At 40.4% G+C, this 12,649-nt stretch overlaps 1 protein-coding gene across 1 annotated transcript in view; it reads right to left on the reverse strand.

The window, feature by feature from the left end:
- The window catches only part of ERO1B (endoplasmic reticulum oxidoreductase 1 beta), a 29,802-nt gene extending 20,738 nt beyond the window's left edge, over nucleotides 1–9,064 (reverse strand). Inside the window, exons 1-4 of the mRNA XM_021527088.2 lie at nucleotides 8,858–9,064; nucleotides 4,402–4,521; nucleotides 1,320–1,403; nucleotides 864–905 (exon numbers count right to left, since the gene is read on the reverse strand). Coding sequence (XP_021382763.1) covers nucleotides 864–905; nucleotides 1,320–1,403; nucleotides 4,402–4,521; nucleotides 8,858–8,956 — 345 coding nt within the window. The 5' untranslated portion in view covers nucleotides 8,957–9,064. The remainder of the gene's footprint in view (nucleotides 1–863; nucleotides 906–1,319; nucleotides 1,404–4,401; nucleotides 4,522–8,857) is intronic.
- Nucleotides 9,065–12,649: the final 3,585 nt, after the last annotated feature.

Consider the following 12,649-nt stretch of genomic DNA (forward strand, 5'->3'; position numbering starts at 1 on the left):
CTTTTCATAAGTCCTTTATGATATGGTGAACTACACTCAGTCTGCCCACTGAGGTAGAAAGCACTGGGGAGGATGGAGATAAGATAATTGATCAAGAGGTCTACAACTCAGTCAAGGCACTGAATGGAAAGATCTCTCATTTGGGCACCATTATCCCATCAACTGCTAAAATCCTCATTCTTGGGCACTGTGTTTGGGATGTGTGGGTAGTCTTTCTGCTCTGACCTCTTTTCCTAGGCATATATAACCTCTCGACTTTTTGACTTTGCTAAGTTCACTTGGTGATCTAGAAAGGATGACTTGGAGAAATGCAAGCAAAAGCCAACAGTACAGACTGACTGCTTAAGTTTGCACTGGCCACTTTGGCCTAAATTGTCTTTAGACTAATGACCTCTTGAAAATAAGGCATAGCAGAACTCCACACAATCATTTGGGTTGTCTTAATATGGAATGTTGTGATTATTTATGATTTCTAAAAAAGACTGTGCTGCTACTGCCTCTGTGCATCTTAGCCTATAGCTGTTTAAAAGGTGGCCTATAGTCACAAACAAAGCAACAGTTCTGCATCAGGTACTCTGCATCAGGCATTCTGTGGCCATGCACTGCTGTCCCTTGTCATTCATTGATTCAGTCTGCATCAGCTCTTTAGCAATGACAGACTCAAAATGGCACAACAGTACCAGCTATGTCAGAAAAACCACTATACATAAAGGTAAAAAGGTAAAGCCACATACAGGAATTGATCAGTTACCTATTTCATCAGTATGTGAACACTGAAGGTTTGTACTAGAAAGTCACATAGCTGTTATAAATTTAAGATTTAAAAAAAAATCAGAAAACTTTGAAAATGAAGGAGTACTCACTTTATTAGAGCTCCCAGCCTTAATTCCAACAGGTATTTTGCTCTAAAAATAAAAAATAAATCACAGCTTTTACACTGCTCATAGAAACATTTATCCTTGATTAAAATCTACAAATTAGGTATCATTCCTATAGAGGTCAAAGCAACCTTGTTTTTTGAAAACTTAACTTGCTCCTTTACCTTCTCAACATGTTATACGCAAAACAGTGGAAGAGCTTAGAAGAGACTTATTCTTGAAGTTATCTGCTTTCTTCATAAAATGACTAAGACCTTAAAATATTTTGGTTGTATTTCTACTTTTGGAATGGAAAAAAAAATTGTCACTTCTAATTAAACTTAAGTTCTCACTATTAAGTATTGCTAGTAGTCACTAGCTAGTACTATAGTACTAGCCACTGCAAATTAGCAAATTTTTAGCCAAAAGCCCTTTTTATATAATATATTATTTGATCCATACCTCAGGACAAGGCTCTACATGACAATCTTTGATAGAACAATGGCCATCATCAGCCCAAAATGGGCATGGTCTCTTCAGGTTGACCTAAACATACAAAACCAGAAGTTTACAATCCACACTTACATAAGGCAACTGTAGAAAAAAAAAGCTCTCAGTATCAGGAAATCCTTTAAATTCTTTTAATTAGTCTCTCTAACTACATAAGACGAAGCTTTGTGCAGTAAAACTGTTAATGATAATGGCCTCCAGTGAATGAACACAAACACATAATATAATAAAGCAGAAATTAAATCTCTCACTATTAAATTGAAATTTACTAATTCAAATAAGTGTTTGGATGATTTTTAATTTCAAAATCAAGCTAAAAAGAGATTATTATTTTAAAATGTTAAAGATATTCCTTAGTCAAAAAACCCCCGACAAAACATTTAGCAGATGGTATGACTTCTTAGAAGTGATGACAAATATCTTCTCATTACAGCTCAAACCTTGCAAACACAGAACAATAAAAGCAGAGATTTTAGGTTGCCTCCCCCCATTTCCTCTATTCAATGCACAAACACCATTCCTAGAAAAAAAATAATACAAAATTTGTTTTTGTACTTGTTCATACGTATCTTTTCAAACAAAGCACAAAATAGTTTTATATTCTATATCACCTTCACAGTAAGGCCTATCATATAAAACTTTGGCCTCCCACCAATTTCTATCAAAAAAAGATCAGTTAACATAGTTAAATTACAACCTTCTTCAAAGTAAACTCTCACAATAAAAAATGCTTACACACTGAGGAAGATATAAGTAACTAGACAGGCGCTGTTTTTACAGAGAGGAATGCTGTAAATAAAAGGACACTTCTGCCTAAACTTCATGTGAATCAAGATGTACTAGTCCAAGAATGACTGAAGAGCACCAAAAACCAGTACATACATAAACTGAGGTTGTACAGCACTTGTATTGTCTACATAGAACATCTGATCTTCTTCAGGGTATGCGATATTGGATTTCATTATTATCACTCAGAGTATTATTCAGTCCTTTCACAAATTAAGACATTCTTGATCGTGAGGTTTCCACAGTTTCAGTGTTTTGACGTATAAAACTAGAGATACAAATGTTTATTTCTTTAATTGGGAAGTGTTCTACTATTTATTTAGAAACCACTTAGCACAATTTCTAAAAGACTTCATGAAGTCTTTAAATAAAAACTACCACATCCATTCTGTATTAAGGTTTGAGTTCTTCTATACCACCTCGCATCATTGCCAGGGACAGTGGAAAAGGGCTTTCTTCCAGGGAGAAGGGGCTCTTTCCAGTTGAGAAAATAAAACACGGCAGAGGGAATCATCTAATATTGTCTACTATTGTTTTCCTGTCCGTGTGAATTACTTCTTATGTCCCCTGTCATTAGTACTGTTTCCATTACTGTTCATTGTCTTATCTCACTGCTGTTTTCAGAAACCTGTTCTTATTTCAACCCATGAGTTTTACCTTTTATGCCTCCAATTCTCATCTCCATTATAACATAGCATGGAGAGGGAACGGAAAACAGGGAATGAAAGAGAGTGGTGCATGGTTTGGTGGAGAGTACCATTCCTAAACCTACCTTCACAATTTCCACATCCATTTATGTGCTTAAAAGCACTTCCATCATTCTGCACAGGGATATCAAAAGAGCTGTTGCTTATTGAAACAGGAAAGGGTGAAGAATGTTCTGACTGACTTACTCAGTTTGCTTGTTCAACACAAATTCTTCCCTAGCACCACTGGAAGTACTAAGTGAAGTGTGGTTCGTTTGAGTGGACAGGCCCTTGGAATTGCCCATAAGATCAGTATAAAAGATGAGGCAGGATTGCAACACACCTTTAGAGTATGATCTGCAGAACTGCTGTTGAAATGAACATTAGCTCTAAATTTGCAAGATGAAGTTACTGTTGTATGAAGTTTCATATACCTGTCGCTCCTCATCTTCACGTACTTTGTTTTGTATTTTTCTGTTGCCTCTGGAGAATCTCATTACCACTACTACGTGATGTATTAGTACTAAAGTTGCACATATCCTGTTTCTCCTGAAAAGTGAATTTAGAACTATATCATGTAGCAGGAGATTCAAGGTGCAGTTGAAGGTACATGACACTGCTTGCTCAGGGTAGAAAGGGAAGAGTCTAGTGCTTTCTTCTCCTTCTCCACACTCACAGCCTCATCTTGCATGAGTTTAATATTTGTCCAGTTCCAGATCAGCTAGATGACTTTTTACATCCTGAGGAGAAAAAAACCCCAAAACCAACAAAAAACCCCCCAACAAAGGCAACAAAACCTTACCAACAAAACCCCCTATCAAATGAAAAATGGAAATACCCAAACTAAATATCTACCAGGCTAAAGAGTTGCACTTATCTAAATGAGAGGTAAAAGTAGCAAAGAGGCAAGATGCAGCCCTAGAGGAGTGTGAGCTCATTTTTCCAGTGGCAGGCAGCTATCTGATTAGCTCAGTCAAAATGCAACTTCACTTTCAAGTTAAGCATATCTGAAAACAGAAGTATCAGGCTTCAAATCTTCATTTGCATTCAGATAGTAAAACAGAGAAAAAAAAATTATTCAAGTAATAAAAAGTGAAATTACATACTACTTGAAAAAGGAACAGTTTTACCTATTTTTCAAAAGAATAACAAACACTAAAATCAGAAATAAGACAGTAACTTATTAGAAAAGTAAATCATGGCAATATTTCCATTTCAAATTACACATGTTTCTTAGAAGATAAGCACTTCATGCTGTCATAAAATTGCTAAAATATGATCCTTTTCCAGTGCCTTTTCCAAAGGCACTATCTTTAAAAGTACAATTTATCAGTTGAATGAAAACAGTCATGATTTACTGTCACTGACTCCAGGATGAACATAGCAAACAAGACTTATTACCAACATAACTATTAGGGACTGAAAACCTGCTTCAACCAAATTAAAGAGCTGTGGGCTTCTAATAGGCAGCTTAATACTAGCAAGTTGCCTTGATGTGCAATCCTTCCTATATTTTCTGCATTTTATTCAAATTATTCAAGAAAATACCATTCTAAGTGTACCTTGTAATATCTGAAGTAATCACGTTCTTGCAGTTTCTGTATTTTGGGAAAGATCTTGAAAGTATTGAAGTCATCGATGCTTTCTATGTCACATAAACAATCATCTAGGACTCCTGTGAGCTATTGAAAAATACACAAACGTTTATGTTTAATATAGAAACATTAACTGCAGAAAAATCTTTCAAAGAGAAAAATATGTTAATTGAAACAGATACTAGTGAAATCCAGTTCCACAGCAAATATTTCTCATCACAAAATACTCTGTAACATATGTCGTAAAGTAAAACTCTAGCACTTTGAGCTGAAGCCCACCTCCAAATGCATGGCTGAAACAATGTTTCAAGACAAGACCAACAATTTCACCCCTGAAATTTGTTGACACTTTCAGCCTATAGAACTTTCTGAAGAATGAGCAACAAGATTTTCCAAATTACAAATACATGGTATTTGTAAAGTTGCAATCTACTGTTCTCCTACCAGATGCTCACAAGTCAAATTGCCTAAAAAAACTCTACAATCACACACTGTCATCTTATTTTCATATTTCTTCTTAAAGTGTGAAAACACTCCATCTAGTTTCCTTAGAGGCATGGGGGAAAGGAGTGTAGGTTCTTCTGTGCCCAAGAAGTTTGCAATTTCACAAATAAATTCAACAAATAAATACAATGAAAACCAGGCACAGGTATCTATATTTCAACGCTGTCAATCTATCATGAAATGGAGTGTGACTTTTCCAGGCCTCATCCCTCTTCTTGTGCGAGGACAGCAAGCTGTACTGCTGCTGCACTAGGTTAAAACCACCTCTATGAAAAGCAGCACACACTACAAGTGCAGAAGTTCTACTGCCAACACAGAAAGGGAAGGCAGGACTGTGCATGTAGCAGAGAGGGCAGCTCCAACTATTGTCACAGACTAGTCTAGGGAAACACTCTTGCTGAGACCCTGGCAATGTCTTATTGAAAGGTGGAAATACTGAGAGTGTGATTCTATGAACAGTTATATAATAAATTTCAATAAATCTAAACTAACTCTCTTAGGCATAGCTTCTTAAACTACTACAAAAATGTCTGAAGGTTTCAGACATGTCTAAAAGGGAATGGAACCAAACACTGGTGCTTACTTGCTTCTGTTCTTCATTGACATCCATTATGGCCTAGAAATTATTTAAAATAGAAATGCCCACACATCTTATATTTTGCATGGCATTAGAAGAACTTCTAACTATTGAAATGCTATGTGGAAAAGGAGACAAAAAATATTTTGTGGCTTTTTTTTCTTCCATAGATTTCACATAGATGAGATTATGAAATCATCTAATCTGTTTTATGCATGATAAATCACTCCTGTACTTTACAGAACAGATACCCTTATATAACCAAGCTTGATGTGCTTAAAAGAGCCACTAGAAAACAAACTGCAGGCTTTGTGCTCCTTTATAAAGCATAAAGGAGGCCTGGAAAATGGATTTCCCCCAGCTCTCTGTGAGAATAAAGAGGTGAGGATATGGCAATAAAGCACTTAAGTGGAAAATTCACCTTATGTAGATATTACTTTTCCTGAGGCACTAAATAGGCTGTCACAATTCTGTAGAGCAGATATGGCAATGAAGTAAAGCTAATTTAAGGAAAGATACTTTAACCAAAAATTTTTCCTGCTGTTATGCCTGCCTTGTTAATGTTATCTGACTTCAAACCTGGGCAAAGAACTGTCAAAGAGCCAATGTGTAATTACAGGTTTTTCACAGCCCACATGGCTGCCAGCTTCAAAGTCAGAAAAAAAACAAACTTGTTATTAATGATGCTTACAGAAATTAAACTCCCATGCACTTTAATCTATATTAATTTCATTTAAAATTTCCGACTTTCTTATTGATCACACACAGGCAGAAATCTGTAAAGGTGCACAACTTACAGGTAACACTAAACTGCAAAGCAAACAGCATAATTTTTCATTTTAATATAAAAAAGGCAAAGAGGTAACTCTAACATTTTGCTCAAATATTACTGAACTATATAAATAGGATGATCTAAGAAAGTTTTTTTGGACTGAAGATAAAGAGTAGGAAACTATTTTGATGACCAGCTCATAAGGCTATCCACTGCTTACAAAAATAAGTTTACTATCTACACAAAGTGGAAATTGTCTTTTCAGGGGAAAAACGTCCCAGGTAAATGCAATAGTTACACTCTGTGTCTAATCCTCATGGAAAAATAAAAAGCTGCAGGCTTTACCTAGATCAATGAAGTTTCAGAAATGAATCCTCAAAAAGCTAGAACTGATCTAGGAAATTATGAAGAGAAAAATTAATTCAGAGTACCAGAGCAAGCAAACTAACTTTCCTTTTTTTTTTTTTTTTCTCACAACTTTTTCAGAACTGGAACAGTTAGCTCCCTGTATACATAAAATAGCAAAATCAATGTTTCCTTAGAAAGCATGCTCTAAAATTATAAACTAAGCTGTATCTGTACCAAACCACAAATTATAAAATACTTTAACAGCATATATTAAACACTAATACTGCACAGCAGTGGAGTCAGTTCACAGCACAGTGATGCAACTTCCTTCAAGTACCCCAGTCAGAGGTTTTTTTTAATTAGTCTAAGTGCTGGCTTCAGTGCTCTCACTTACAAGAACAACACTCTAAGAACAAGCAGAAAATAATTTCATTTTTATCAACATCTGGATCGTCCAATGAATTTGTTTTTTCAAATTGGAGACAATATAAAAATAGTGTACTACACAGTTAAAACTACACATTGCAAGACCTACTTTGTTATTCACACAATCGGTACTTTGCCTTGTCTTTAATTGAACTACACTAGTTAACTTAGCCCACAAACATAAAGTCAAACTGTACTGTACGTTATCACACTTTTATTACAATGGACAAATATAATGGTTTCTTTTTATCTGTTAATCACTTTGAGCTCTAAATAAACTCTAGAAGTATTACTATAATTTGTGTTCAAGAAGTCATCTGACATGATGCAGCTGTTATTTTTTTCTACCTTTCCAATATACTTATCAAAGGACTTCTAGGTGTTGTCAAACCTAGTTTAGTTCTTGAACAGGTATCAGAGCTATACTGGAGAAGTGAAACTTTTAACTTATCTTCTCCAAGATAAATCAACCTTTCAGAAGAAAAGGTCAATGTTCAACCTGCATCAATTTCTCCTTATGAAATCTAGAAAGAAATACAAAGTCAGCATTTTAATATTAAGGAAAAAAGCTGAAAAAATGCACATAATAATAAGCAATCTATTCATATAAACAACCTTATTAGTGTTCTCAGGCTGTTGTACTTTAATTGCTTCAACAGTTAGAAGACCAGCTGGGACACATTGTTTTGTTCCTCAGACATTTTACTTTGCCATGGCTGCAGAATGAGAGAACAGCCTTAGGTAAAATGAATCCAAGAACTATTGGTTAGCTTATCTTTCCCTGCACAAACTCTGAACTCAATATGCTAATAATTTTATGAAACACCAACAACCAATCTCTCTGCCAAGCATCACAAAAAAACCCAGGCCACTTTATTAAGTGCTTCTTTAAGAAATCCACTTCAATTAGCATTTAGTTATGCTAACATAGTTAATAAAACAATGTCAAACAGAGACAACCTCAACTTACAACAAAAAAAGCTGCAATAAAAGTTATCTATGCTACTGTCATCACCACCTTGGCTGGCCACTTAGAATGCAACACGGAATTTTAGAAAATATAAGAGAAATAATAATCCAGAGGACAAGCTTTGCTCCATGTGGATGATGTATTCCTCAAAAAACTCACACGTCTTTGGCCCAGCGGAAAGCCTCTCCTACTTGACACCAGCTATCATTTCAGTCACGGTCACACGGTGGATGAACAGCGAGCTCCTAACCACAGACACATGTCCCCCTAAAGCTACGAAGGCAGCTTACAGAAGGAAGGAGTGTTCTCATCCTTGCCTGTAACGTGGGCAAACAGACACGACCCAAGCACAAGCCAAGCCCGGGCACTGGCATCACCACTGGAACATATGGCTTCTCACAGACTTCATCAGGGCACCGAACTTTCTGCCTGAAGCCATGGGCATGATCCAGCCCCGACTCCTCAACGTATCCCACTGACTACTACTGATGCTACCTGTGGTTCCCAGGTCAACCAACTTTTCCCCGCAGACCGGCGGCACCGGCCCCGGGCTGGATCCCGGCAAGTGTCAGCCGCAGGGTGGGGAAGGGGAAGGACTCCAACAAGAGATTCCCCGAGTTCTCTGCCGGGGAGCCTGCACACGACACGGCCCAGAGCTGCCCTCTCCCCTACGACCCCCCGAAGTGGCCTCACCTCCCGCCTCTGTCCTGCGGCCCCTCCGGGAGGGCTCCGCAGCCCACCCACAGCCGGCGGGCATCCCTGCCCGGCCGCGCTCCGTGCCCGCTCCCCGCCGCGGCGCCCCGTCCCGCCAGCCGCCGGCTCCTACCTGGGCCTCCGCTGTCAGGACGCAGCCGAGCACCGCCAGCAGCCGCGCAGCCAGCCGTGCCCTCGCCGCCGCGTTCCGGCCGCCGCCACCGCCGCGCATGCTGCTGCTGCTGCTGCCGCGACTGACGGAGGAGGGGGCAGCCCTCGCCCCGCCGCAGGAAGGAGAGGGACGCGCCGCGGGGCGGCGGCGGCAGCGTCTCCTCCCGGCGCGGCCGCTCCTGCGGGCGGCGGGACCCGGCGGGCGGGGGCGCCGCGCTCACCGCGACCTGTCCGCGGCACCGCCTCGCGCACCCGGGATCCTCCGGCGAAGCCGCGGCACCACCGCGCCCCGCTCCAGCGCCCGCCGCTCCCGGGCCGCCGCCGCGCGGCACGCCGGGAGATGTAGTTCCCCGGGCGGTCCCGGAGCCGGGGCGGGGCGGGGCGGCGGCGCCCAATCGGAGAGGACCACGCGCGCCTCCAAAACAAGTGGCGGCGGCGCGCGAGGGGCCGGCTGGGCGCGTGCGCGCGGCGCCGGGGGGGCCGCGTGAGGAGGGGCGCGCGAGGGGCGGCGGCGGAGCGCGGCCGTGGGAGCGGTTGGCGCAGCGCTTCCCGTTCTTCCCGTTCTTCCCGTTCTTCCCGGCCTCAACCAGCTTTGCCCACTATCTAGAATACCCTGAGTTGGAAGGGGTCCACAAGGATCATCAAGTCCAACTCCCAGCGCTGCACAGCAGCATCCCCAAGAGTAACACCTTGTGCTCAAGAGTGTTGTCCAAACGCGTCTGGAACTCTGTCAGGCTTGGAGCAGTAACCACTTCTCTGGGACGCCCAAGCACCCTCTGGGTGAAGAATCTTGTCCTGACATCCAACCTAAGCCTCCCTGACTCAGCTCCAGGCGGTTCCCTCGGGTCCTTTCGCTGGTCATGGGGTGGAGAGATCGATACGTGCCCCTCCACTTCCCTTTGTGAGGCTGTCGAAGGCCGACAGTGAGGTCTCCCCTCACTCTCCTCTAGACTGAACAAACCAAGTACGGCCCAGCATATCTCGCTATAACCCCAGTCTAAACGTGGTCCAATCTGTACAAGCAGTCCAGAGCTGTACAAACCAGTTTGGCCCACTATATCCCAGCGCACTGCAGTACAGCCCAGCGGGCTGGGGCCGTGCTGCCCCAGCGCTACACAGGTGAGTTGGGCAGGGCCACAGGACCCCCTGCCCCTCTGCTGGGCAGCTCAGAACACATCTTTTGCTCCCAACAGTTAATATTTATCTGTAATTCATTTCTAGAATTGCAGAAAGGAATATTTCTGTGAAAAACGAGTGTTGCACTGATGTAATGTGCAGGGTTGCTGAAATTAGGATTTTATTTTAAATTTAGATGCTAACTCAGATTCTTCTTACCCCCTTTCATTTGGAGAATACCCCTTTACTGGAGTGTGGAGACAAGCTTTAAGTCGAGGGCAACTATGTCAGAGGCCTTAAAAGCTTTTAGATTGACCTTTGTTATTTACTTACAAATTAATTCAAATTAGCTTTCCATTACATTTTTCTTTAGGGGCCAGTGTGTCACAGATTTTTGCATTACTGCAAATGTCTCAAAGGGATGCTGTCTAGGAATTACAGAGACCATAAGATGAAGTAGGCAGTAGTTAGTCTGGTTCCAGTGACATGATGTAAATGTTCCTTTCTTTCCTCTCTGGAGTATGGGCAGTACAACTATAATTCGGGAACAGATGACTAAATGAGAACCTATTCCTACTTCCAGCATCAGTGGACCAATACATTAGCTAGATATTTGAGAAGAAATTAGCAGAACAGCTAATGTTAATGTTTACATTGCCATAGTTTGCTCTCAGTATCAGTACTCCATACTTTATCACAAGTGGTTTGTACTTCTCACAAAGAAACTGTTTCTGTTCAGCAGATTAAGGTGAATTCATTGCATTTATTTACATTTTGTACCTTTGATTCTGGGAGAAAGTTTCCATCACAAATATTTAGAAAAGCCCTAAAACCTTGGAAGAATCAAGCACTGTCACATAAAGGCTACATAAAGGCCACATAAAGGACTCTAAAAGTTAGAAGTAAACAATCATATTTTTAAGTCATAGTGTTCGCTGAGTTTTCAGTTAACACTTTATGTTAGTTACAGTGGGTACTTTATTGCTTCATCTCTGAAATGCTTGTACCAGAAGTCAGTTGTGGTTTAGCTTTTTCCTGCCATATTAGAAGGATAAGGAATTGGCTGTAAAAATATATAAGGGATAATTTTAAGAGGCAGTAAAAAAATATTCCTTTTACACGTAAGTATTATCTAAGACAGGAGAGCTGAATGTAGCTTAACACAGTTTTCTAAACTAGGGTGTTTTCAAACTTAAGTTTTATTGTAGATTTAAATCTATGAATGCTACTTTGCTAGTGGTATAAAAATATCTAAAAAAACCCCAAACATAAACGTCCTAATATGGGATTTCTGTGTGAAATCAGCTTCAGGAAAGACCTGCAGAAGAAGCAGTGTTACAATTGCAATCAAAACCCAACAACATATTACAAAGCTGTGAGTGTCTACTAAACCTCTTTCTTTTAAAGAAATTTGCTACAGTGTTAATGATATTTTAGCAGGGGCTGAGGACAAGCTCTTACTGGGAAAGGGATAATCACAGTTTACAGGTTGGTGGGATCATGAAAAGTCTGGCCTATATATTTAATTTTTCAGCGTGGTTGTCATAGGAACAAACATCTATGAGTTCATAATATGCACTGCTGTTACACATGTTGACAGTTTCATTTACAAGAACTAACGTTTTCATTGTATGTACAAAGAAAGCCTTGAACACAGGAGCTAAAAACAGTATTCTTTATTCTTAAATAAGAATTAAGTAAAGAACATCAGAGTCACCTCTTCTTCATGACTGTGCTGTTCTCTAGTATAGGCACAGATCTGAGTGCATGAGGGAGAGACAGTCTTTTAGTGGATGCAGCAAACTTGCAATTACCAAACTTGCCTCTGGCCTGAAACTGATCAGGTCTTGCAAGTTTTATTGTATTACCTCCAGTGGTGCTTTTTAACCAGCTCTTATTTGCCAGAATTGAGCTTCTTTTTGTAGACAGAAATAGTGATCTATGAGCATCAACTGTGGAATCCAAAAATGGATCTTCAAGATTTTATGGACTGATTTAAGTGAACATATATGGTAAAAAAAGGGTGGCTTCACATTTCCTGTTAGGAGAAACTTGATAAATCCCAGCTGCTTTTTCAAGTTCATGAGCTAGATTTCAGTAATCTGAAGTGTGGATTTTCATTTTGAAACTTTTTGCCCTTGAAACTTTTGCCTTTATTTATTTTTCTTTATTTATTTTTTTGCCTTTGTTGATTTTTCCAAATTACCTTTTGAATGAGTCCTTCCTAAAGTTAGGAGAGTAAACCAGAGGAATCAATGTGTCACAATCTTCTGTTTAAGTCTGGCAAACAGCAGCAGTGGGAAGGCCGTGCCTGTTGAGCAGTGGAACATCTTGTGGTAGTCTAGGTTTAAATGATACAGCAAGGCACAGCTGTGGGTGAGAACTTTCAGTAAACCACCTGACATAAGTACAGAAAGCAGCCAAGTGCCAGGCCATGAGTTCTGTCAGGCCTTCTGTGAAGAGCTTGTACATCCTGTTCTGTCCTGCTGTCATTAGGCCTGATACAAGTTCTGCTTCCTTGCAAGTCATGCCTCACTGACGTCTTGTTCCCCACCTACTGATGTCTGCCTTAAAACCACAACCTATGCTCAAGTCTGCAGCAACGGGTGCAAATCTCTTCTGAAAAGTACTTATGGAT

Source organism: Lonchura striata, chromosome 3 (assembly GCF_046129695.1).
Source record: "Lonchura striata isolate bLonStr1 chromosome 3, bLonStr1.mat, whole genome shotgun sequence".
In the NCBI taxonomy this organism is placed as follows: domain Eukaryota; kingdom Metazoa; phylum Chordata; class Aves; order Passeriformes; family Estrildidae; genus Lonchura; species Lonchura striata.